Below are 23,639 nucleotides of genomic sequence, written 5' to 3'. Positions count from 1 at the left end.
AAACTCGAATTAGTAGAAGATGCTGAAATTGATTCTTTCTTTTGGGTTCTTCGTTCTTGAACAATAAGGCAACAAATTAATTTAATATGCATACACTGGTTATCTGCTTAAACATATGAGTAGATTTTCAATTATTATAAGTAAAATTGATATGCCTGAATTCATGCATGAATGCCTGAAATTCAAATACTATAATTTCTGACTTTGGCTTTGACAAGTCGAACTTCAAAGTATCTATATCAGAGTGGCCTTGGAAAACCAAACTTCAGATGCGTATATTGTAAGTCTACTTATACAAGCGATAGTTGATATGCCAAATTTCAAGCAAAACTTCGGACGTGGATCTTTTTAACTTCGATCACGTATGTCGAGAGTTATTTCTGAAGTTGCTAAACTTATAAAAGCTTATAAACTTCAACTATAATTTAAATAGGGTCCCAAAGTGTTAATGTTCGATCGTTATATGAATCATAGCCCATTCAATTTAGACCAAACAAGTTGTGTAGCCTCGATCCAATTTCATTTTGTAGTTGAATGTTATAGTTTTATGGCTATTTCTGATAAATGAATATTTAGAGTTACACGGCTAAAACTTCTTCATTGTGGGTGACTACATATGTTTTCTCTCCTAACTAATATGGTTGTCAGTTTTCACCATACTATTTAAGTTATATCTATTTTTTTCCTCCAAATTACTTAACTTGTGGCCAATTTTAAGAACTTTACACAAAAGCACTTCCTCAACCTTCTCCTCCTCTGCGCAAGATTTGTGAAAATCAAACTTTGCATTTGGAGACAGAAAGAAACCCAAAGAAACTTAATGTATAACGATCAAAGCACGGAAGTAGTAAAAAAAAGGGGTTGGTTGTTGATTAGTCAATAACATCTCAGGATAAAAAAAACATCTTTTAGCAACATCTTTTTAACGAAGAACGCTAGTGATAAAAATAAAAAATTCTTCGTCGACGTAAAAACCCAAACTATAAGATGTTGAAACTAGATTTTTCTTTCGGGTTTTTTACTCCTACTGAACAATGAGGCTATCGATAAACGTAATGTGCATATACTGATTTTTTACCCTAATTTATGAGTAGATTCTGAATTCTAATTAGTAAATTTGATATAAAGTATATGCTTGATGTTCAAGCATTAATCTCTTAAGTTTTCGGCAAGCTAAATTTCAGACGCGTATGTCGGAAATTAACTTTGACAAGTCAAACTTTCATATGCGCAAGTCGCAAGTTTGCTTGCAAAGCAATACGCCAGCCTTTTAGCAAAATTGGGAACAAAAATTTTGACAACTTCAATCATGCATGACGGAATTTATTTATGAATTGACTAAATTTACAAGGAATTACAAACTTTGGCTATACCTTAAATGAGTCCCAAATGTCAATGCTCTACGAATCATAGCTCAATTCCCAAGTCATAGCCCATTTAATTTAACACCAAACAAGTTGTGTACTTAGAATTTTGGGGTCAACTATGATAATAATACCCTTAGCCACGTTTGGAAGAAAAGGAAATTCATAAAAGTTTCTTTTCGTTATTACACATTCCAAATTCCTTCTACTCGGACAAGAATCACATAAACTCTGAAACCCCAAAATATCAAATCCCAAAAAAGTAATAAAAAACCAATCTTTTCAAGAAACGGGTCCACGATCCTTACCGTGCACCCTTGCACATGACTTCTTTTTTCAAGAATTGAAATCCCATTTCTTCAGTTTTCTATGTTTTGTTAGTTACTTTGTTCCTTGCAATGCTTGTAACTTTATTGCATTTTCAAGATAACAGTTGAATCCACAGATCAAGAATGAAGCTTTCTTGGCAAATCTCGGTTATTTTCACATTTCTTTGGTTTTTCGCATCTGGGTGTTATTGTATTGAGAATTTTCATCAAGCGTAAGACTTTTTTAGAAATTTTGTACATACCCTTTTGTTGCATGATCTTTACTTTGAGTTATTTGGGTTCAAATCCTTGTGTTTTCTTGTGATCTATAGTAATGTTAGTGTAAAATGCTATGCCCAGTGAGACATAGGTTCAAATCAGTTAATTAATTTTCTTATGAGTTGATGACTGCTAACATGTTTTAAGTATAGTGGTCATTTAGGACTGATTGAACCTGTACTGGTGTTTACACATGATATTCATTAGGTAGGATTCCCATATTAACTTTATTTTTATGGCGAGCATGTCCATTATAAACAACAACAATAACAACTACTACTGTTAAGTCTAATCTAGAGCTAGTTGGGATTGGCTGTATGAATCCTCATTATTCATTTCACTCTATCTAGACTAGCTTGCCAGTCATATAAAGTTCATACATAATAAGCTGTATGGTACCATACCTAAAGGTGGAACGCTAGGGGTGTGTTGGTACGAAGGAAAATGTTTTCTTGGAAAACAAGTGGGGTTTTCACTTATTTTCTAGTGTTTGGTTAGTAAGCAAAAAAATATTATCCCAAGAGCATTTATACATAATCTAGCAAAACACTATGGGGTGGGAGGTGGGGTTCGGGGGTGGCGGGGGTGGGATGGTCAAGAGATGGGGGTTGGGGGTGTTGGGTGGGTAGGGATGAGATAGTGATCTTGCAATGCCACTTATAGAACTTGTTTTCCCTACTTTTATTAGGGAAGTCATTTTCTTCAGTTTTAAGGAACTTGTTTTCCTAGAGAAAATGTTTTCCAGAATATTTTGACCAACCAAACATGATAAAATTGAAAAACATTTTCTAGAAACATGTTTTCCTCCACACCAAACACACCCTAGATGATTTTTCCCATATGCCTAAGATGGAACGTGCGCTGGTGGGAGGATGCAGATACCTGGTGAAATAATCGATTTACATGCAAGTTGGCCTGGACTTCCTTGCATAGAGAAAAAGATAAGGATCAGTATTAATGAGTATCTCTACAGCTTGGACAGATAGAACATGAATGCTCAGAATCTTTGCAGTATATTATTGTTTTCGTGTGTGTGTTAGAATTGGATTATTTATTCGCACTATGACATATGATCAATGTCATCTCATAATCCTTTTACATGCAAGTTGGTTTCAGTTAGTTAAATGTACACAAGCTTTATGTCATCTTTGCGTATGGATGTACATAGTTTGCTATCTTTCTATTATTACTGGAATGCCGTTTGTTGTTTCAACATATAGTATCTTTCTACTTGACAGGTTTCCTATTATAGAGCCTGATCCAGGTCACACAAAACTTCGCCTTGCAAGAGAAGGATTGGAGGCAATTGAGAAGATAACAACACCCATTGCAGCTGTTGCTGTAGGTTTTGCATTAGTATCTAGCACTTGTTATAACTTAAAACTTGTCATTTCTTTCCCCTGTGCTCACCCGAAGGGTACCGGCTGCAGGTTCCCTTGTCATCCAAAAAAAAAAAAAGCCTGTCATTTCTTAGGAAAAAAAAATTACCATCTCTTGCACAGTTCTATGGAAGTTTGAGTCTCCCTGTTATTGCATGGAAGTTTCAATTATTATGTTTAAGGATTGGTCCTGTTCTGTATTTGTCACCCCTGTTCGTTAAACTATACTTAGTATGACTTGCATGGTGACCCCTAGTAAAATGTCCGAACAGATAACTGCGTTGATTAAAAAAATTATTCAAAATAACTGTTTTGAAATGGAAAGTTAAATATTTAGCTGGCAAGGTATTGTATCAAGTTTTAACCCTTGCCATTTCAATTCTTTTTTCTTTGCATCAATTTGAAATAATCTTGAATAGATGTAATCGCATATTTGTCTAATTGTTAGAAGGAGAAATAAGAAAAAAGGAAGACAAAAATTCTCTATTGAAAAGAAAAAAAGTCAATTTTTTTCTTTTCAGAGTGGTCCAAAAAGGAAATTAGGTTAGTTTTGCTGGCAAACAGGGAGTACTGTTATGTGTGTTTTTTTAAATTTTGCATGCACTGGTTTGGATTATCTATTATCTGTCTTTTTGTGCATCTGAATATGGTTTTGTTGGAGGAAGTTGGTTGCTGAGCCGTTCCTTACCTAAATTTTATTTGCCACCAATGCCTTTTCTGGTATATTGACATATCTGTAAACTATTTGACCAGGTTATTGGTCCATATCGTTCGGGAAAATCATTTACTCTTAATCAGCTCCTTTCCCTGTCTTGTTATGAAGGTGCGCCCTATTCTTTTGATAGCTGGCATCATTTTTTGTTTAGGTTAAGGTTTGCTGTTAGCTTGGTAGCTGTAAGGTTTTTCTGCAGTTTTTTCAGCAACTGATCGATGGAGTTCTATCTTTGCAGGTTTCGGTGTTGGGCATATGCGTGATACAAAGACAAAAGGTTTACATGCAAGATTTTGCTGGACATTGTTCTTTCAAAAAGAGATTTGGACATCATTTAACTTCATCCTTTCCTTTTCTTCCAGGAATATGGGTTTGGGGCACTCCAGTAGAGCTGGATATCAACGGAGTAAAAACTTCTGTTTTTTACCTTGACACGGAAGGTTTTGAAAGCATTGGAAAATCTAATGTATATGATGACCGGTAATATGCTAATCCTCAGATGTTGTAGTCTAACATATATATATGACTAACCGCGGTTGTTTCTGGGTGCCTTTGATTCTCAGGATTTTTGCCCTTGCAGCTGTTATGAGTTCTGTGCTTATTTATAATCTCCCTGAGACGGTATGTTGCTCTTACCATAATATCCACTCTCTTTTCTATGAAATTGTACAGATTAGTCCTCATTTTAATTCTATATTCAGCCATGACAATGTAAGTTGGTGAAACATGTACAATTTGAGTTTTGTGGATTCTATTGGAACAGAACCGATTATTTTTTAATTGTCCCTGAAGTGTCGAGTGATGATATCTGGAGAATGTATCCCCTCTGTGGAGATGAGTCGTTGGAGAATGGTAGCGATTATTATCTCACAAAAAGTTGTGACAACCATTCCTATGAAGGGGGTGGGGGGTGGAGGTTGTGTTGGGGAGGGACAAACCATATTTTTACTCAAACTATGACCAGGCTTAGTTTCTTGATAGCGAGGCTTCTGCATGATATTGTTCTCTGCTTCAAAGCTACTTTATCTTCCTTCTATCCATCTCAAAAAGTAAAAGAATGAAAGCGAAAGATGTATCTTCTTTCTATTTTGCTTTATAAAGCATGCTGCTTAACAGATTATGGAATGAGTATGCAATTTTAAATTATATGATAGATCAAGAACTTCAATTTTTGCTGACCTATTGAATCTGGCTCCAGAATGTAATGATGATGATGTACTCAGACAATTAAGCTATCATTAGAAAGCTTGGCTCCATGCATTTCCTCAAGTATGATGAGTTTAAAGTAAGTATTAGAACACTTGGAACTTGGGGTTGTAAAAATAGAAAAGAAAAATACAAATCATAACATGTATAACAACATACATGTTACCCAAAAAAGAACTTGTACAAACAACTTACTAAGTTCTTACATCAAAAGATTACACAAGAACACATGTCTTCAAGCAAATAGCAATTGTCTAACAAGCCAAATGCTTGTATTAACATGATCCAATCTATAACGTCTGAGAGACTTTGAAAGAAGAAGAAAAAGCTTCTTACCGGTCTTATTGCTTTTGTTGCTGGAGAAAAAATAAGCAAACAATTAGAAATATAGTGATAATATAGTTGGTTTACGTAAGCTTTATTTTCTTGGGGGTAAATTGGTCAATTCAACAACTCTTTGCCAGAATGTGATTATTCATTAAGGGGGTAAGTGTTATAGCTCCCAAGGGTGTGATGTACGACATATGGAGAGTTATTTTCTGCTGCCGATACTTGGCCGAAAAAGCAGGGTTTGACGCTGACGCTGGATAATATCTCGTTTTCCTGTGCGCCTGTCATTATCTGGAATAGGTTATGGTCTTTGTATGTCTGCAAGCTCAATAAAGCGGAATGAAAACCACAAGAGAAGATGGTTCAAATTCTAACCATGGTAAAAAAGGCTCGGTCATTTCTTTCCATTTGTCAAAGTCTTGGTGGGTAAAGTTACCTGACACGTGTTGGTGGAACAGTCGAGCTGCATGCAAGTTGGCTCTTATACCATCTTTGGGATAAAGAAAAAGAAAGGAGTAAGTGTTACGCTGGCAACCTTTTGGGGATACAAGATGTATACAAAGCAAAAAAGAAGCTATATTTGTTGAAGATATAATTAAGTGAATAGAAGTGTGCCATCTCTAACAGTATAGGCTTTTAAATCAGGTTGTCACACAATACATCACGAATCAGAGCAAATAGAGGTCCTAAGTTTGAGTCTTACAACCATCCTTAGTTAAAAAGGATTCATGTGCTTGACCTATGAAAAATAATAAGGCCCACATGTGGATTAAGCTTTTAGATGAGGCAGTAACATAATTCAACACAACAAATGTGTTACTTTCAATGAATAACATTGTATAAGCGCTCAAGAGATATGCAAAAGTGACAATTTCAAAAAAAAAAAAAGAGATAGCAGATACGCAAAAGCGCAAAAGTGATGTTTGAAATTTGGGAGGCTGTTGTTTCCTTCCTTCAAAAGCACTTCTATTTCTCCCTCTCTAAATAGTCCATATCACGCGCCGAGTAACTTCCCAGGTCATTATTTCTTCCCTTTATTCCTTGCCTTCCATTTTCTAACTGATCCCTGTGGTAATTATATAGTGTCAAGTTCCATAGTGTTGAGGCAATACTGCAATGTACAACAGTAGCTGGTTGACATCTTCTGCTGCTTGGACCAAAACCACCAGCTAGTATCAGCACCATCCTCTCGCTCCAATTTTCTAGCTTCCCAAGCATCTCGTAATTCAAAATACTTAACTTCTTAGGTGACTGGGCACCCAAATAGCCCCATGTGGAAGTTCCTCCTCTCTCTAACAAGCAGCATATCGTATAATTACTTGAGGTGAAACTCTCATGTCCATTTCCAGCTCCTTCAGAGCCGCCTTCATATGATTGAGATGAACCAATTATTAAGGCAAGTCCTCTAACTCCCATTAATTTAGTGCTCTTCTAAACTGGATGTCCCAAATAAAATAGTGTCTTCATACCTTGAGGCCACATTCTCAACCATTGCACTGTTGTAATCTGCAATGGGAAATTATTTTCCGTCCTCAAAGTCCCCCGCAAGAGAACACTGTCGTTCCAAAAATGTACCTTTCCTTCTTTTTTTCAATAGCAAACTTAACGGCCTTGCTAAATCTGCCCACCTCGTCAAAATCTCTTCCCAAAAGGTGAGGTAGCCTCCTAGATTTTCCTCTACCCTGTTTAGCAAAATTTCACATTTTTTGAACTTCTCCTCATGTTTTGTAATGTCTTGGGATTCTTATAACTTTTTCCTTTTGGGAAGATAAATGATAGGAATGGGACACTTTTATGTCCTTCTTCGATTACTTCAAATGTTGATATTATGATAGATGCGGATAGTGGATTTCTTGAATGTACTTACAAGTATCAATAGTGAGGGATAGCCATAGGATGGATGAGATGGGGTGTATCATTCTGAATTGAGCATTTGTTCAAGGAAAAATGGCCATAATTTGGTACTCAAAGCACATTGATATAGCTTCTAGTAGGGTTTTAGGTGATAAAGAAGCATGGACAATAATGTCCCAAGCTATCTGATGATTAAACTAAACTGAACAGCCTCACACATTTAGCAACCATGTCATCACAAATTTCTTGAGAGCTATTATTTTGTCAGTGACAACATGATGGGATGAGAAGCAGAGGATTACACTGTGTTGTCCAAGGTGACAACGTAAAAAGGCATCAAAATTTGTTACTTCTATAAGTGCAAAGCATAATTAAAGCACGTGTATTTAGTGCAAAATGGCATGGATGAAGAAAAAATAAAGGATGTAAATTGACAAAAACTACACTTCAGTAAGTGCAAAGCATAGCTAAAGCACGTGTATATAGTGCAAAATGGCATGGATGAAGAAAAGAATAAAGAATGTAAATTAACAAAAACTAAACTTCAATCCCAATAGGTTGATCTCAGTTATATGAATGCTTAATATCCATTTTGTTTGATCATAAATTGACTAGTTTTTTGCTGGCAATCAACTAGGCTTGGACCGAAAGTGCAAGCTCACATAGGATGCGAAACACACTGGCAGAGTTTCAAAAAATATAAATTTTATGCCAAAAAAAAAAATTATAAACACAAACAATAATTATGTGGACAAAGTATTTGAAAATTTTGCATTAGCAAAATGTATGGAGGTAAAACCTTGTCAATCAAGTTTGATCCCTCTAAGTCCCTGATCAGATGTAGATACAGTTTTAAGTTTCTAGTCCAGATTTACTGACTACCTTTTTTCGTACTAAAACTTAAACTTCCTCTTACTAATCACCAATATATTTCTCTATAACATTTTCTGTTAACAATTAAATGCATCACCTTACTTAGTGCCACTCTCTTCATGAAAGAGCTCATGTCTCTGAGACGCATGTGTTGGTGCCTGCACTGAAGTGCCGTTTTATGGGTGCCTCTGACATTACTAGCATTGGCATGCGAGTATTTAATCATTTCAAATTACCTTGTGAATGTTCACTGGGCTTGGATTACATGTGGACCAACTAAATGCTCTACATGTACGTACTGAGGCGGCTATTGTGTTACCTGAAATAATTGGCATTCTTATACAAGAGTTCATGTAATAGAGAATAATACTCCTTATTTTCCTCTGATTAGCTCTTTTGTTCATAGTGATTCTTCTGACTCATCCTGTGATTGAGAAAGGAGAATACAACTTGACAGCTACTGATGCTGCTATTCCGCTGAATAACATTTTATGACTTAAAATGCTAATGTGGCAAACTTCTGGTTTTCAATTTTGTGTTATAGGATTAGTGCGATTTGGTCCCTGTGTTTTTTCAAACATATAACTGCTGATCATTTTCAGTGTGTGCTTTCAGGATTTCTTAAGGCAGAAACTGAAAGATTAATGACCATAAACCTAACCACCCAAATGGTTATTTATTTATTTTTTATTTTTTTTGTTATTTTTTTTTTCTTTTCGAGCAAGAAGTCCTGAAAATGTGTGGCAAAAATAATTGAAGGTGTCATGTGCTAAGTGGAGAACATGCCAGCATGGGGAATGAGAACGACCACTCACTCTACTTATTAGATGCGATAGTAATGTAGTCTCGATATTACTAGTCAAGATACAAATAGAAAACCTAACCACCCAAATGATTGGTTATTTTACTTTTTAGTTTTTTTTTTTTTTTTCAAATCACAGCAACGGCAAAAAAATATTAGGAGATTTCTTTCCATTTGTCTAAGTCTTGGTGGACGGAGTTATGCGGAACTTGTACTGGTGGGAAGTAGCAGGTACTCGATGAAATAGTTGTGGTGCACACAAGCTGACCGAGACAACACTGTCTAAAAAAATAATATTTGGTGGTCTCATGTGCTAATTGGCGAACATGCCAGCAGGCAGCATGGTGCCTAATTCCACATTAACCCAATTACACATGGATAAAAAATAAAAAATTACTAACTAATAAACTAGAGATGGGTTGTGTGTAGCTTGCATTTCTTTGTTCGTTTGGCAAGTACCAATTATATACTGTGGTATATAGTGTTTACTCCAATACTGGAGTTATTCAATGTAAGTAGGTGATGCACAACACTTAACTGATGAAGAGTCTGCCAGCTGAGCAAAATATAATTGCCATCACATAGGAATTTTCTTTAAGTTCATTTAACGGCATAAGTGGCGAGCAAGTGCTAGAAGATAACCAAAGAATACAATGGTTGGTCTATTTGTATTAAAAGCAGTTGTTGCTCCACCAATTCTTGTCTACATATGGGTAGGGCAATTGTTTTTTTTTTTTTTTTTTTTTTTAAACTGAAACTGAATGGTTAAAGTTTTGACTCTGAGATTGGTAGCTTATTTCCTGTCCTATTTTCCTAAATGTATAAGCTCTCCCTAATCATCTTTTTTTGTGCATTGTGTTGTATTGTATGTTTTAGATACGTGAAGCTGACATATCCCGGCTGTCATTCGCAGTTGAACTTGCTGAGGAGTTCTATGGAAGGTTCAATTCTGACAAACTGTTTCAAAAGTTTCTAGTTTATATTTGACAAACTTTTGTTTCAAAAGTTTCCATTCTCTTTGTTGCTTTTCTGACCCTCTGCTGTTTCATTGTTGTATCTCTGCTCTCCTTGCGGCCAGAGTTAAGGTAAGCATTTCGGAGTCATGAAAGCCTATTAATTTTCTACCTCATTTGAAAGGGGCAATGAAAGAAAAGTTGCGTAACAAGTTATATGACATGCTCAGTTGATGGATGTTGTGTAGGGGCAAGATGTTGCGTTTGAACCTGCAAAGCTACTATGGCTCATCCAACGAGATTTTCTGCGTAAGTAGGGAAATGATGTCCCAAAGATTCATATGTGCAATTGTTTGACAATTTGTGTATGTGACATCCTTTATGGACATGAACAAATGAGCTGAAGTGCTGAATATAATCTTTTTAATGTAAAATTTATCACAGTGTTTACTCAGTATGTTCTCTTCCATCTAATAACGAGATGCCTTTTGTTTCTGTTCCTTCTGTTGTAATTTGTCTGAGCTTGTACCTTTTACAGAAGGAAAATCTGTGCAAGAAATGGTCGATGAAGCACTACGACATGTCCCTAATAGTGATGGTTGGTTCAGTTACCTTTATATAAATGCATAATGAATAACTATGAAGCCTAATATAAGCTAACTATGGTTGCTTATTCTGTTTCCACAGGTGATAAAAATATTGATCAGGTGCTCTTTATAATCTTGAGTTCACATGGTGAAGATTCTTGCCTTAATAGATTGGTTTTAATTGTAATGCATGGTTTCAGGTGAACCAGATTCGAGATTCTTTAGCCATTATGGGTGATAATAGCACAGCCTTCAGCTTACCACAAGTATGCCTTAACTTCTTCTGTCCTTTGATCTTTTTCTTCTTCCTTGAGTTTTGCATTTCACAGCTTAGTGCAATAAAAGTATTCAATTGTCGTTTAGATAGTTTTGTGACTGCAACAATCACCAGATGTTATATCTAACCTAAAACCGTCCTTTATAGTTCTAGGTATATATTGCTTCTCTACGTGATCTGTGCACCTTTTGGGATGTATTATTTCTCTGTGCTGTCCAAGTGTGCACCTCTTTTAGGTGCAAGGACCCAGGCTATTCTGTCCCCACTCTTCTTATGGTCATTGTATCTTGCCTTTGAAGAAGATGCCATTAGGTTTTTCTTTTCTTGGTAGCTTTATTAGAAAATAATCCGGGAACAGCCTGAATTCATTGAGCATGCACTGATACCGCCAAAAAGATGTCCGTCCAGCCACCCGATGATAATAGGAAGTGGCCTACTCTACTATTAAAATTCACTACTTTCTGATCTCTATAAATCATACTGATAACTTATTTCCAACCTCCTCTTCAACTACAACCTCTTTACATCCCTTTCCTGCAACGGCCTGCTATAACTATGCTCCTTATATTTGTAAACTATAGATAACCAAAAAAAAAAAAAAAAAAAAAAAGCGAAAGAGAATTAATTTATTTCACATTGTTGAATATTCGAGATTGGCGAAGGTGGAAAGTTGACTTAGATTTGTGCTGTCAGCCCCTAACCAATATTAGTTTAATCGAATTTTCCTTCATGTTATCTTTATATGTATCTCAATGTGACTATCACTCAAGGGTGTGGCCTAGTGGTCAATTAGGTGGGTGCAAACCTTGGAGACCAGGGTTCAAATCCAGCGAGTTGGCTCGATCACCACTGTTGTTAAAAAAATACTGTATGTCAATGTGACTATATTTACAAGATTCTCCAACTCTCTATATAGATATTTTTTTTGGATAAGTCTAGATTTTCCCAGACCCCACTTGTGAGATTACATTGGGCATGTTGTTGGATAAGTCTAAAAATTCCAACTCTTTTCTCTTCCGTCATTTCTTTTGGTTTTAATTTTGATCAAGGATAATTTCTCATTGTTGATACACTATTTTGCTTTGATAGGAAGTTACCATCACTCAACCTTTGAGGCTATACTATTTTTCGCTGAATTTTACTTTTTCAGTTCATTTATCCGTATAATTGTTGTTTGGATTATAGTTCTTTTCTTGCATTACTCTCTCTCTCTCTCTCTCTCTCTCTCTCTCTCTCTCTATATATATATATATATATATATATATAGATGTGCATGCGTACACCACACATAAGTTTGCTAACATTTTCCCCACTTTTTATTCCAGTAAATATCCATTAAGACATGAAAAGTAATATGATGTATGTATCTTTGGTATGATGGAAATCCTTTTCCAATAAAATTTTATCCATGAGGAAGTCATTTTTTGGTGTTTGATTACCCAAACTTATAGCATATTCCAATAAAAAAAATTCCATGAGGAAGTCATTTTTTGGTGTTTGATTACCCTAAAGTATTTTTTGAGGAAAACGTTTTCCATCAAAAGGCTGAATTTTTTTTTCAACTATTCCAACTCTAATTTAGACTTTGTTATCAATCTTTAACACTCAAAGTTTCATAAAATTTCCAATAGGAGCACTATCCAATTTGCTGATATTATTATCAAGCTTTAATAAATATTTTCCAGTAACACTACACCGGAGAACCTTTTCCAAACAACCATTTTCAAGTCCAAACATTTTCCTTTGTGCCAAACACACGTCTTTTTCTTATACCCAATTCACCTCCTATAGTCTTCAATGCCACCATCATTGTTGTCTCTGCTTTTGCCCATTTTCGGACGCTGCCACTACTTCTACCATCCCAACTTCCTGCACTTAGTGCTGCTACTTCCTGCCTAATTCATCTCTTTCCCTCCTGAAAGCTCCATTAGCTCTCTAGATCAGCAATTTCTCTATGCCTCCAGTCTGACTTCCTTTTTGATATCCCGTAGTCCAAGCTCACATGCTATGCTTCCAATTGACACCCTTAGAATTGCAAAGTAACGGATGACTGACTAGGCTTTTAAAAAAAAGCATAAGATCTACAACAAGCACTGCATTTTGGGGATCGAGTCAATGATGAATACACTATATTTGGCAGCAAAACCCATCAGGAGTTAAAGAGAGATTGCCCGTGTTACTGCCGCAGTTTAACAGGGGCCAATCTAGTCAGAGGTCCGGCAACCACTGACAAATCAATGAGAAAATAAGAGAGGGCGAGATACCAAGAGAGAAAATAAAGTTGGGTTTAGCTTTTCTGGTCAAAAGACAAAAATGTCCTTTCCGTTACTATGATTAAATGTCCTTCCCGTTACTATGTTATTATTTTTCTACTAGGAGTACTCTATGGAATACAATAGTAGACACAACACTAATCTGATAATAGCAAAACCCTATGAACACACACATTGATCATTTTTCTCTTCATTTGCGACTTTCTTTATAAAAGCATGTGCTTTTTGAATGCGCTTTATAGCAGACCTTGGCGCTTTTCGCTTTTCATAAGACATTGGTTTTGCTTAAGCAAGTCACGCTATACAATTATAGCATCATATTGGACTCTCCTCCCCCCACCCCCCACTCCCTGAAGTAGGTGGGGGTTTAAGGGAAATGGAGACCCGATTAAACTTATATGTGAAAGGTATCATTTAATGTCCGTAAGTGTAGGTATGGTTGCTAAATAATAGCTTTATCATCTCCTAGACTCCTGCCTCGCAAATCCCATCCTACCTCTCTCCCCAGAAAATGAAGGAAAATAATTTTTGTTTGTTATGTAGTTGCATTGGTATTTGGATAGTAAAGACACATGCTAAGGTATTATAGCAAACTTGGTATGCCTTTAGATTTGAGCATTTTGTATAAGAACTTCCCAGAGTTATGCGCTTAGATATAATAACACGCATATTTCTTTAACAGCCCCATCTTCAGCGCACAAAGCTTTGTGATATGAAGGATGCTGAGCTGGATCCTCTTTATGTCAAGAAGAGGGAGCAATTAAAAGAAGTTGTAGCATCTATTATTCGTCCAAAAATTGTCCAGGGTAAATCTCTCAACGGGAAGGAGTTTGTATCATTCCTTGAGCAGGTGATTATCCACCAATTGTCCTGATTGTAATCAATCGCTTTTGTATACTTACGACCTTTTTTTGAACTTTTGCTCTTAAATGACAACTTTGTTTCCAGATTCTTGATGCGTTGAATAAAGGGGAGATTCCATCCACGGGGTCGCTTGTGGAAGTCTTCAACAAGGGTATCCTGGAGCGGTGTCTAAAACTGTACAATGAGCGGATGGCAAGCGTGCTTTTGCCAATGCCAGCTGAGTCTTTGCAAAAGGCTCATGAAGAGCACAGACAGGCGGCGATGAACGTCTTTGACGCACAGCATTTTGGTCGTCACCATGCAAAAAAATCAGTTGATCAATTGGATGAAGAGATTGAAAAGGTTTAAAATTGATTGAACAAGCATAGGTTTATGTAATTCTCAAATTTTATCTTATTGCCACATGGACTGCAGGTGCATAAGAATATCATGTTGGCGAATGAATATCAATCCTCAAAGCTGTGTGAGGCTCTGTATACTAGCTGTGAGGACAAAATGGACAATCTTCAGGTCCTCAGACTTCCTACGATGGCAAAGTTTAATGCTGGCTTCATCCAGTGTAACCAAAGCTTTCACAGTGAATGTGTCGGACCTTCTAAAATCAACTACGAAAAGCGGATGATGAAGGTTTAATACATTTAGTTTCTAGTACTTGCTTCTTTTTTCTCTTTTTTTTTTTAATCAAAAAGATTTTTCTCAATATACTGCGTGTACACTTCAGCTCTTACCATAATATTGCTTTTGGTTGTGTTGGGAGGTTGGAGAAGAGAAAGAAATAGGATGTGTTTTATCAGGAAGCCCCTACCTTAAGTATACAATTGAACCCAAAAGGTGAGCCATGGATTGAGACTTGACCGTCTGCTGGTGAATATGTAGGTTAATTGCATCAAGCTGGATTAACAGATGAGAAAAAAAACATTCAGGAAGCTAGGCAAATATACATTTTTACTTATAATTGACTATACAAATCTGGATAACAGACAGACATAAACCATAGTATTTTTGCAGTAAGTGAAAATATCCTTTCCATCATCTTTTATCCCTTGGGAATTAGTCAAGAATGTCTAGTAATTATGTTGCTTTCGAATTCTTGCTTTGATCTTCATTAGTTGCACAGCCACCCTTGAATATAGAAATTATTTGTCACACAAATGTTCTTTTATGAGATGCTTTGCCTGCTCCCCCTCTTCCAGTAGGTTTTCTTTCTGGATTAGTTAATATTAGTAGACTACATCCCCCTTCTAGTTAAAAGAATAAAAAATTGCACTAGAAAGAGTCGACACGATTCTGAAGCGTCTTTGGAATCAATTTAGCTGGAGGTGGCCTCTAAAATTATACGGTGTCTCTGTGAATTCATTGTTGAAATTAAGAAACGGAAGTTCCACCTCTCCCCCCTGCTCCATGTGTGCAGATAAACTGTGCGAAACTGATTTTGCCAGTGTTCTTAAGACAATGCAAGCAATAACAAAGGAAAATTCCTTTACCTGTCCAAAGTATAACCAAGAGTCACAGATGATGAATTATCATTTGAATTAAGCAGTATCAGTCTCGGTTTCCAGATTTACCCATTTTATCCGTTTGTGTCTTGTTTATACATGCTTATGCATTACTGCGAGTTCAATTATTGTTTTTTCCACCTTCCCCTTGTCCATTTCATACAGCCTACTCTAAATGAATTGTGTATATCTACAAATCATGCAGATGTTGGAGAAGTCAAAGTCTTTATTTATTAAGGACTATAATCACAGACTCTTTAATTGGTTGGTGGCTTTCTCACTCTTCATGGTGGTGGTTGGGCGGTTCGTCATAAAGTTTATTTTGGTCGAGATTGGCGCGTGGATACTTTTTATCTTCTTAGAAACATATACAAGAATGTTTTGGTCTGCAGAGTCACTTTACTATAATCCAGTGTGGCATTTTATTGTAGCTGCTTGGGAAACGCTCGTGTATAGTCCAATCCTCGACCTGGACAGGTATTGAAATTATTACCTTTTTATTCTGAAATTCTGTTACTTCTAGATATCCTTTGTGAATTTCTTTGTTGCTTTAGCTTGCATCAGTCACATTTTAATAATATTTCCTTTCCTATCTTGTTTGCTGCTGCAGGTGGGCAATCCCTGTGTGTGTAATAGCTGTAATATTTGTGATTTATTGGCGATGTTATGGGAGACGGAAACATGGCCCCGTGTGGTTGTTACCCATGTACAGCAATCCTAAAGACCGGCATAGAACAGAATAGTAATGGCAGCTTATCATGCCCGTCCAATCATCGCGAGCTTTATGTTTTATTTTCAAAAGCACGCGAGGTTTCTGGGGATATATGGATTTTAGCATACCCTTCGGCTCAAATATGGAGTGGGAACCAGAGGAAGATCTAAACAGGTCTTGAGCTTTGTTGTAAAAGTTGGAAATATTTGTATCTTTATCATTCATTAACTTCTACTGTAAAACTGGAGTATAATTATTTTAAACAATTAAAAGATGTAGTCAGAGAATTTCACATGGCAACTTTAGTTTTTTGTGGTTGTGTATACTAGCAGCCACTACAGATACTTAGGTGTCAAAAGGATTTGAGAGATCACAACTGATATCCCCCTCTAGTTATTGTAACCATTATATTTGTTTTTTTTTTCTCTATGATATTTTTATCTTTGGAAAGACATTGGTTGCATGTGTTTAATGCGGATTACGCATTTGGTTGTTCGACTAAAAATATTCACATCCGCTAGCCAATAGACAAACATTATACACTAATTATGCATATATTATACATCTGCCGGCTGTTTTTTTTTTTTTGGACAGCTGGCTATTTAAGTTGATTTTCCTTTAGGCAGTTGTGTTCATTTTCTCCATTGCATAATCCTTCCGAGCAGTTTGCCCGAACTTCTGAGGCATGTTCATAGACTAAAGAGACTTTTTTTAAATGTTGCAAAATGAAAAGTTAGATAAGATAAAATATTTCAATTAAACAATACGTTAGGATCCTCCTAACAGAATATGTTTGTTGAACATCATTATTGAAGGTTCTTTTAAACAATCCTGGAAGCACATATTCTTTAAACAAGGAATTATTCATTCGTGCTAGTGACATAAATATATTGATCAGATAGATATTAAATTACAGAAAGCAGCAATGTTCTATATTTTCTAGCAAGACCAGATTCTTTGGTACGAGATACTAGATGCCTAAAATGTCTTGTAATGTTAAATATTAAAGAGAATTAATTAATTAATTTGCATGCTGAGTCATTTTCTAATCCACGCCGAGTCATTATAATGTTAAATATTAAAGATAATTAATTAATTTGCATATAGTTAAAAACGATAGCTTGTGTCAATTAGGTCAATAACTTAATGCGATGAGTAGCTATATTTGGTGGGGTGAAAACTAGAGAGATAGATTATATTTTTCTTTTTGTCTGTGGCCAAGTTATGACTGATTATAGAACAGTAAAGTAACTCCCATGTGATTTGGTTAGGAGGTGATTTAAAAATTTGAGTTAGGCAATGGTTGGCATATTTTAAAGATGTTACATATGAGTTAGTATATAAACACTGATCTATTAGATAAAGTTGAGGTTTAGTTAAAGTGGAAGTGCTCAGACAAACAAGGTCGGTCAAATTCCATCAAAATATTATTTTATGTCCAACTTTTTAACCACTCTCTCAGATTTAGCTAGGGTGCCATTTGGCCATAGTAGTTGTTTGCTTCTAACTGAAAAACTCAAAAATTGTGCTAGCAAAAGTCCACAAGGATTGTTAAATTTTTATTTTCTTGTTTATCCATCTATAATGTGCTTGTTTATTTTCCATGATTTAGGATTGGAAAATGAAGTGTGTCTACCTTCTGCGTTTTGGCTAATGGCTATTTCAATCATTTTGTAATTTATTCATATCACCTTTATGCAAAAGTAACAGTATTAATTTTTAATTGATTCCGATTTACAGAAGGCGAAACTTTTTAGTCCCACTTGAATGTTTTTCCAATATAAAACAAACATAAAACAAAAGGACTGTATTTAAACGGGCCTTTTTAATAAAAGAGAAGGGTCATTTGCACGATTGTCCTTCAAAGGCGCTAGTCTTTAATTTTGTCCCTCAAATTGGTGGTCATTAATTTTTGTCCTTCGCTAAAAAAATTTTAATTTTAGGTTCGAATTCCCGCTCAGTAAAAATTTTAAAAAAAATCACAAGGCAAAGTTTTGCATGCAAAACTCCACCTCAACCTTCAGACAATTTTTGTTTTTTTACGTAGTTGGAATTTTACAAGCATCCGCCTTAAGGCCTAACGTTGCACGAACAGGCCTAACTTTGCTACAGACTTCTGCCTTGTGATTTTTTTTTTTTTTTAAATTTGATTGAGTTGGGGTTCGGACCCAGAACTCATGGGTTTTAGACGAACGACAAAAAATAAAAATTTCAAATTTGAGTAGCAAATTAAAAACCAAAGACATTTGAAGGGCATTCCGCACAAAAAAAAAATGAAGAAAAAAATTTCTTTAGGAAAATGAGTTCCTAATGGAAGTAGGGAAAATAAGTCGTACAAGTGACATTGCACATTAATTGTCTCCTCCCTACCACTCACGCCCACCCGAGTCCCACCCCCACCACCCACCCCCTACCAACTCATCATCCCACCCCACCCTCTGCCCTCGTAGTATTTGTCTGCATTACATATAAATGTTTTTAAAATAATATTTTTACTTACAAACCTAACTAAAGAAAATAAATAAGAAATCTGCTTATTTTCCTAAAAAAAATATTTTTCAACAGAACATTTTGGTTCTTACCGAACTCGCCCTTAAACAATTGCTTTTGTTGACACCATTGGAACAATGTGTCTATATATTTAAAGCAAAGCTTTATAGTGACACCATTCGCTTTCCCCTTTGCTTTTATTTTCTTCATCGCTCTCACTGTTCTTTAGAAAGTTAGCACCAGCCAAACACACACTCCCATTATTTTTTCTTTCTATAAATACAAGTACTTGTGAGTACTTAGTACTACTAGTTTGTATAAAACACATAATAACTATTGTTCAAATGCTTTTTCTGAGAAATTAAGGTGGTCCGATCCAACAAAAATTGAATCTTTTTTATTACTAACATGGCTAACAACCCATCTGAAGGACCACCTGATGATTTCTTTGATCAAATCTTGGGTTTTCCTGCATACAATGGAACAGAACAAAATATGGCGGGAAATGAAACTGGAGCAATACCACAGGGGATGATGCTCCAGTTAAACTCAGGTGACGGGTCGGGTCAGTTTTCAGGAGTGGGTCTTGGTGTTGGGTTAGGTGGTGGTGGTGGGTATCATCATCATCACCACCATCATCATCATGGGGGTGGTGGGGGTAGTTTTCCGTTGGGGTTGAGTTTAGAACAAGGGAAAAGTGGGTTCTTGAAAATGGATGATATGTCAACAGCAGCAGCAGCAGCACCTGGAAGGAGATTTAGAGATGATGTTGTTGATAGCAGAGCTTCTTCTTCTGTTAAACCTGTAAATATTGCTACTATCTCTTTTCTTGGTTTAAAAGTTTATTGCTTTCTTTTTGGTTGCCATTAAAAACTATGTTGTGATGTTCTGTTTCTTTTTCCTTGGAATTTTTTTGTGTGTGTGTGCAAACTGTTGTGGAATGTGTTCTTGAAAAAGTTTTCACCTTTCTGCTATTTTTCTGAATTTTAGTTCTTGCTTGAATGTGGCATTTGTTAGCTCCACCTTATTTCTGGGATTAAAATATACAGAGGGAAAACGTTTATGTATGAGTTTGGTCTGTGGGAAGTCAATTCTTGTGTTTTTTTTTTTTTTTCCCTTCCTATTGTGTACTTGGGTGACTTTAGTCATGTATGATTTGGAGTAAAGAATCATGTAATTTGAAAAGAAGGAAGGAAAATATTTTATTGATAAACTCTATGAAACTCTAAACTCACTCTACAATTTCCACAATATAAAATAAATAGCAGCAGCCCTATTTATAACAGTATAAACCTAATTTAACTCAAAACAAGAAAAACCTGTTCCTATACTAATTTGACTATAAATCCTAGTTAGACATGAATTAAAATACCAAATCCTAACCAATTTTGGTTTCCTACAATTTTGAATTATTATTTCCAACAAAGAAGACTTGTATCTTTTGGTATTCAAGCTAGAGATCATGTAGGATATACTTTTTTCTTGATAATTGTGGTGTCTGTGCTAGCTCACGCGCACCTCGACTAATTCCATGGGATACTTGCCAACAACAGATACCAGGTACTGGGTAACTCTTTCCACCAAGGCTAGGACAGATAGGTAGAAATCGCCTAGAGTTTTTGTCTCTACTGGGATTTGACCTGAGACCTGGTTCATGTAGGATATTTTATTTTGAGATTAGCATTGCTAGCTTCATCTAGAGAAAAGGGGCTTGATATGTAAAGATATTTTTTTCCATTACGAGGTGATGAAAGCGAAACCATAGTCCGAGGTCTAAATATGAAGCAATTCGACCATTTACCAAGTGATTTTACCATTTGTTTCGTTGAGATACAATTGAAAATGATGGCAAGGTTCAATCTTGTACAGGGTTTTCATGGCCAACCGATGCCTTCAATGCCTCATCCCCCTGCAATACGTCCAAGGGTGAGAGCAAGGCGAGGACAAGCAACTGATCCACACAGCATTGCGGAGAGGGTATGATTTTTTTACACCAAAAAGTATTCTAAAGTTATGCAGATTGTTTAACAAGGTTCATGCTTTTTTGTTGTTTCTAGCGTTTGGACAGAAGAAAATTATCTTTCTTCTTTTTATTATCATTGCAACTTTTCATTGTAAATGAATCAGGTTGAACTAAGCTCCATGAAGTGAAACGTTATTTTCACTGGAGATCATCTAACTAATTCATATTATTTTTGGGTTATACATTGAGAAGAGAAATTTCTGATAATATAGTGATAATTCTTAAGCCGGACTAGGAAGAAAACATCCTTTTCCCAAACACTGGTGCAAGGTTTAATACTATGTATTCTACTTACATTCTAAAAAAAAAAAAAAAAGGAGGCTTAATACTATGTATAAAGGCCTGTTTACTAGTCTTCTGTTGTTGTTACTTTACCATAACTGATTTTATTATTTAACTGCAGTTACGTAGAGAGAGGATAGCAGAAAGAATTAGAGCATTGCAAGAATTGGTTCCCAGTGTCAATAAGGTCAGTTTTCTTTCTTCTACATAGTGAGCTCTGTTTCACTTAATGTGAGCATCCTTTTGAAAAGATAGAAAAGAAGGGGATTGAAACCCCCTTCTTTCGACAGTTTTCTTCTCTGGACTTTATACATTCACTAAGGATTCAGGAATGATGGATATTATTTGCAGAATTAATGAAGAATTAAAAACACTACCTTCTTCAACTTTTTCAGTCTGTTCAAGTTATGATTCTTGGTAGAGAAGCAATAAGGACTTCAAAATGAAGAACTAAAAGAGACTTCATTCAAAATTAGTAGGGTCTCATGGATATGAATTTCCCGTGTGTACGGGTTTGAACTTTTCTCCACTGTCTTTTAGTCAACCTGAAAGAATGTAAAATTGGAAGTTGATTGGTTAAGTGACTTTGTCTCCTGCTATTTTCGTTCATGAATTTTAGTATGGAGTAGCTGATAAGCATCTTATTGTGAGGATACTGCATGATGCATATCATGGTCTATATTTCAAGCTTTGATAAAGTCACTATTACAAGACATATAGTTGTAGATCACTGGTTACAGAGGATTAATCTAGATATTTCAGTATACTTAGATACGTTGATTGAATTAGATCTTCAATTTAGATTAGTCCACTAGTTATACCATTGATAATTAAGGGAGATTGGATTACACAGAATCCAAACAAGAATATGTTGAATTGATGGTCTTGAGAGATTATAAGCATTTATCGGTTAATGCAAACATTCAACCACCCACTTCTAATTATTTTGATGCAATATAACTATAAACATTAACAATATTTAACATGTTAAAATTATTGTTCTATAACATCTGTTAAGTTTGTCATGTCGATATCCATCAACTGTTCTTTCCTTTGTCTGTTGGTCTTGCAGACTGATAGAGCTGTAATGCTTGATGAAATTGTAGATTATGTCAAATTCCTACGGCTGCAAGTGAAGGTGAGTTCAACTAGAGTCTTTTCGATAGTTTCAGTCAGGTGTCACTCTATGTCCTTTTAACCTATTGATGTTGAATTTGGTCGGGAAGGTAATTCAGGAATGCATTCTGGTACTACTGATAATACACAGAGCTTCATATAACTGCAACTTTTTAAATTTAAAAGAAATGTCGTGCATGTAGTAACTCCAAGGTGTAGAAACTAGCATCTTGACCTGCTTGGTTTTTCTGCATAAAATTATTTAAAATGTACTCTCTACGGAATATTCTTTCACTTGCTTTTGCATTGCTCTTTTCATTGGCTTTTCATTTCAAGAAATGTTCCCATGTCATTTTCTGCATAGCATTTTCCTTACGGATGTTGTCTGCAGTGCTAAATTATACTCCCTCTGACCGAATTTATGTGGCACCCTTTGATTTATAGACACACACATGTCTAAGGTTTATTTTAGACCACAAATCTCAAGAGTCTTCATTTTTTTCTTAAATTTTGTGCCTAGTCAAACGATGCCACATAAATTGGTACGGAGGAACTAATTAGTTGAATTTGATGTCTATATGTTCAAAATAATTGGTCAGCAAACAGTTTCACCCGAGTATGGTGTTGAAAGGAAGTATTGCTGAGTGGAAACCTCTCAAATAAGTTACTTGAATAAAATAGTGAAATAAGATGCCATAAAGGATCTTCCACTCACATCATGGGAAAGTTACCTTTCCTCTATAGAGGGCATAGCACTAGATTTCTTCCTTTCGTGTTCTTCTCCTTTTGAATCAATACTTTTTTCTTGCATTATTGAACATTTTTGAACTTTTCTAAGTTATAAATAATATTTGATGCTACAGGTGTTGAGCATGAGTAGGCTAGGAGGAGCTGGAGCAGTTGCACCGCTTGTTACAGACATTCCAATATCATCAGTAGAGGTTCTTTTTAATTATATTGAACTTCTTTTTAAGCAGAATTGTCCACCCTATTTGTTAATACTTGTGGCTTTGTCTTATTTAGGAAGAGAGCAGTGAAGGTGGAAATAACAATAATCAACCAGCCTGGGAAAAGTGGTCAAGTGATGGCACAGAAAGGCAAGTGGCTAAACTTATGGAAGAAAATGTTGGTGCTGCAATGCAATTTCTTCAGTCTAAGGCACTATGCATCATGCCTATTTCTCTTGCATCAGCAATTTACCACTCTCAACCACCAGATACATCAAGTCTTGTTAAGCCAGAAACAAATCCTCCTTCATAGAGAGAGACCCTAGGTGATAACATGCTAATGACCATGAGAATTTTCTTCTTGCAGTGGATGGTTCCTACATTTACCTATTATTAAGTACTTTTTAGCTTTGTTGAAAGACAGGTTTTTTTTACTGTTATGTATAAAGTAAACCATTTTCTGTCATTGATATATTCAATTAGTAAGACAGAAATTGTCAAACTTTTCTTCA

General features: G+C 35.7%; 1 protein-coding gene and 1 pseudogene across 2 annotated transcripts; both read left to right on the top strand.

Moving 5' to 3' along the window:
* The first annotated feature begins 1,521 nt into the window (after positions 1 to 1,521).
* Positions 1,522 to 16,719, top strand: LOC132051420 (uncharacterized; annotated as a pseudogene).
* A 2,206-nt stretch (positions 16,720 to 18,925) lies between these two features.
* LOC132051394 (transcription factor UNE12) lies at positions 18,926 to 23,639 on the top strand. 2 transcript variants are annotated; one of them, XM_059442506.1, is made up of 6 exons: positions 18,928 to 19,563; positions 20,629 to 20,736; positions 21,186 to 21,251; positions 22,137 to 22,202; positions 23,044 to 23,121; positions 23,204 to 23,639. In XM_059442506.1, exons 1-6 carry the CDS (start codon positions 19,168 to 19,170, stop codon positions 23,438 to 23,440), a joined length of 951 nt encoding a protein of 316 aa, XP_059298489.1. In that variant the 5' UTR covers positions 18,928 to 19,167; the 3' UTR covers positions 23,441 to 23,639. The 2 variants fall into 2 exon arrangements, with proteins under 2 accessions (XP_059298490.1, XP_059298489.1); XM_059442507.1 differs by lacking the exon at positions 22,137 to 22,202 and having other exon boundaries at positions 18,926 to 19,563.

The sequence above is a fragment of the Lycium ferocissimum genome, chromosome 1 (assembly GCF_029784015.1).
Source record: "Lycium ferocissimum isolate CSIRO_LF1 chromosome 1, AGI_CSIRO_Lferr_CH_V1, whole genome shotgun sequence".
NCBI lineage: Eukaryota > Viridiplantae > Streptophyta > Magnoliopsida > Solanales > Solanaceae > Lycium > Lycium ferocissimum.
Note: the sequence above shows the minus strand (reverse complement) of the source record. Positions and strands in the feature narration are given on the sequence as shown.

Coding starts and splice junctions, on each gene's coding strand:
- LOC132051394 (XM_059442506.1), top strand. CDS start 19,168: ATGGCTAACAACCCATCTGAAGGACCACCTGATGATTTCTTTGATCAA. Junction 22,203..23,043: donor TCCTACGGCTGCAAGTGAAG/GTGAGTTCAACT, acceptor TTGATGCTACAG/GTGTTGAGCATGAGTAGGCT. Junction 23,122..23,203: donor TTCCAATATCATCAGTAGAG/GTTCTTTTTAAT, acceptor TGTCTTATTTAG/GAAGAGAGCAGTGAAGGTGG.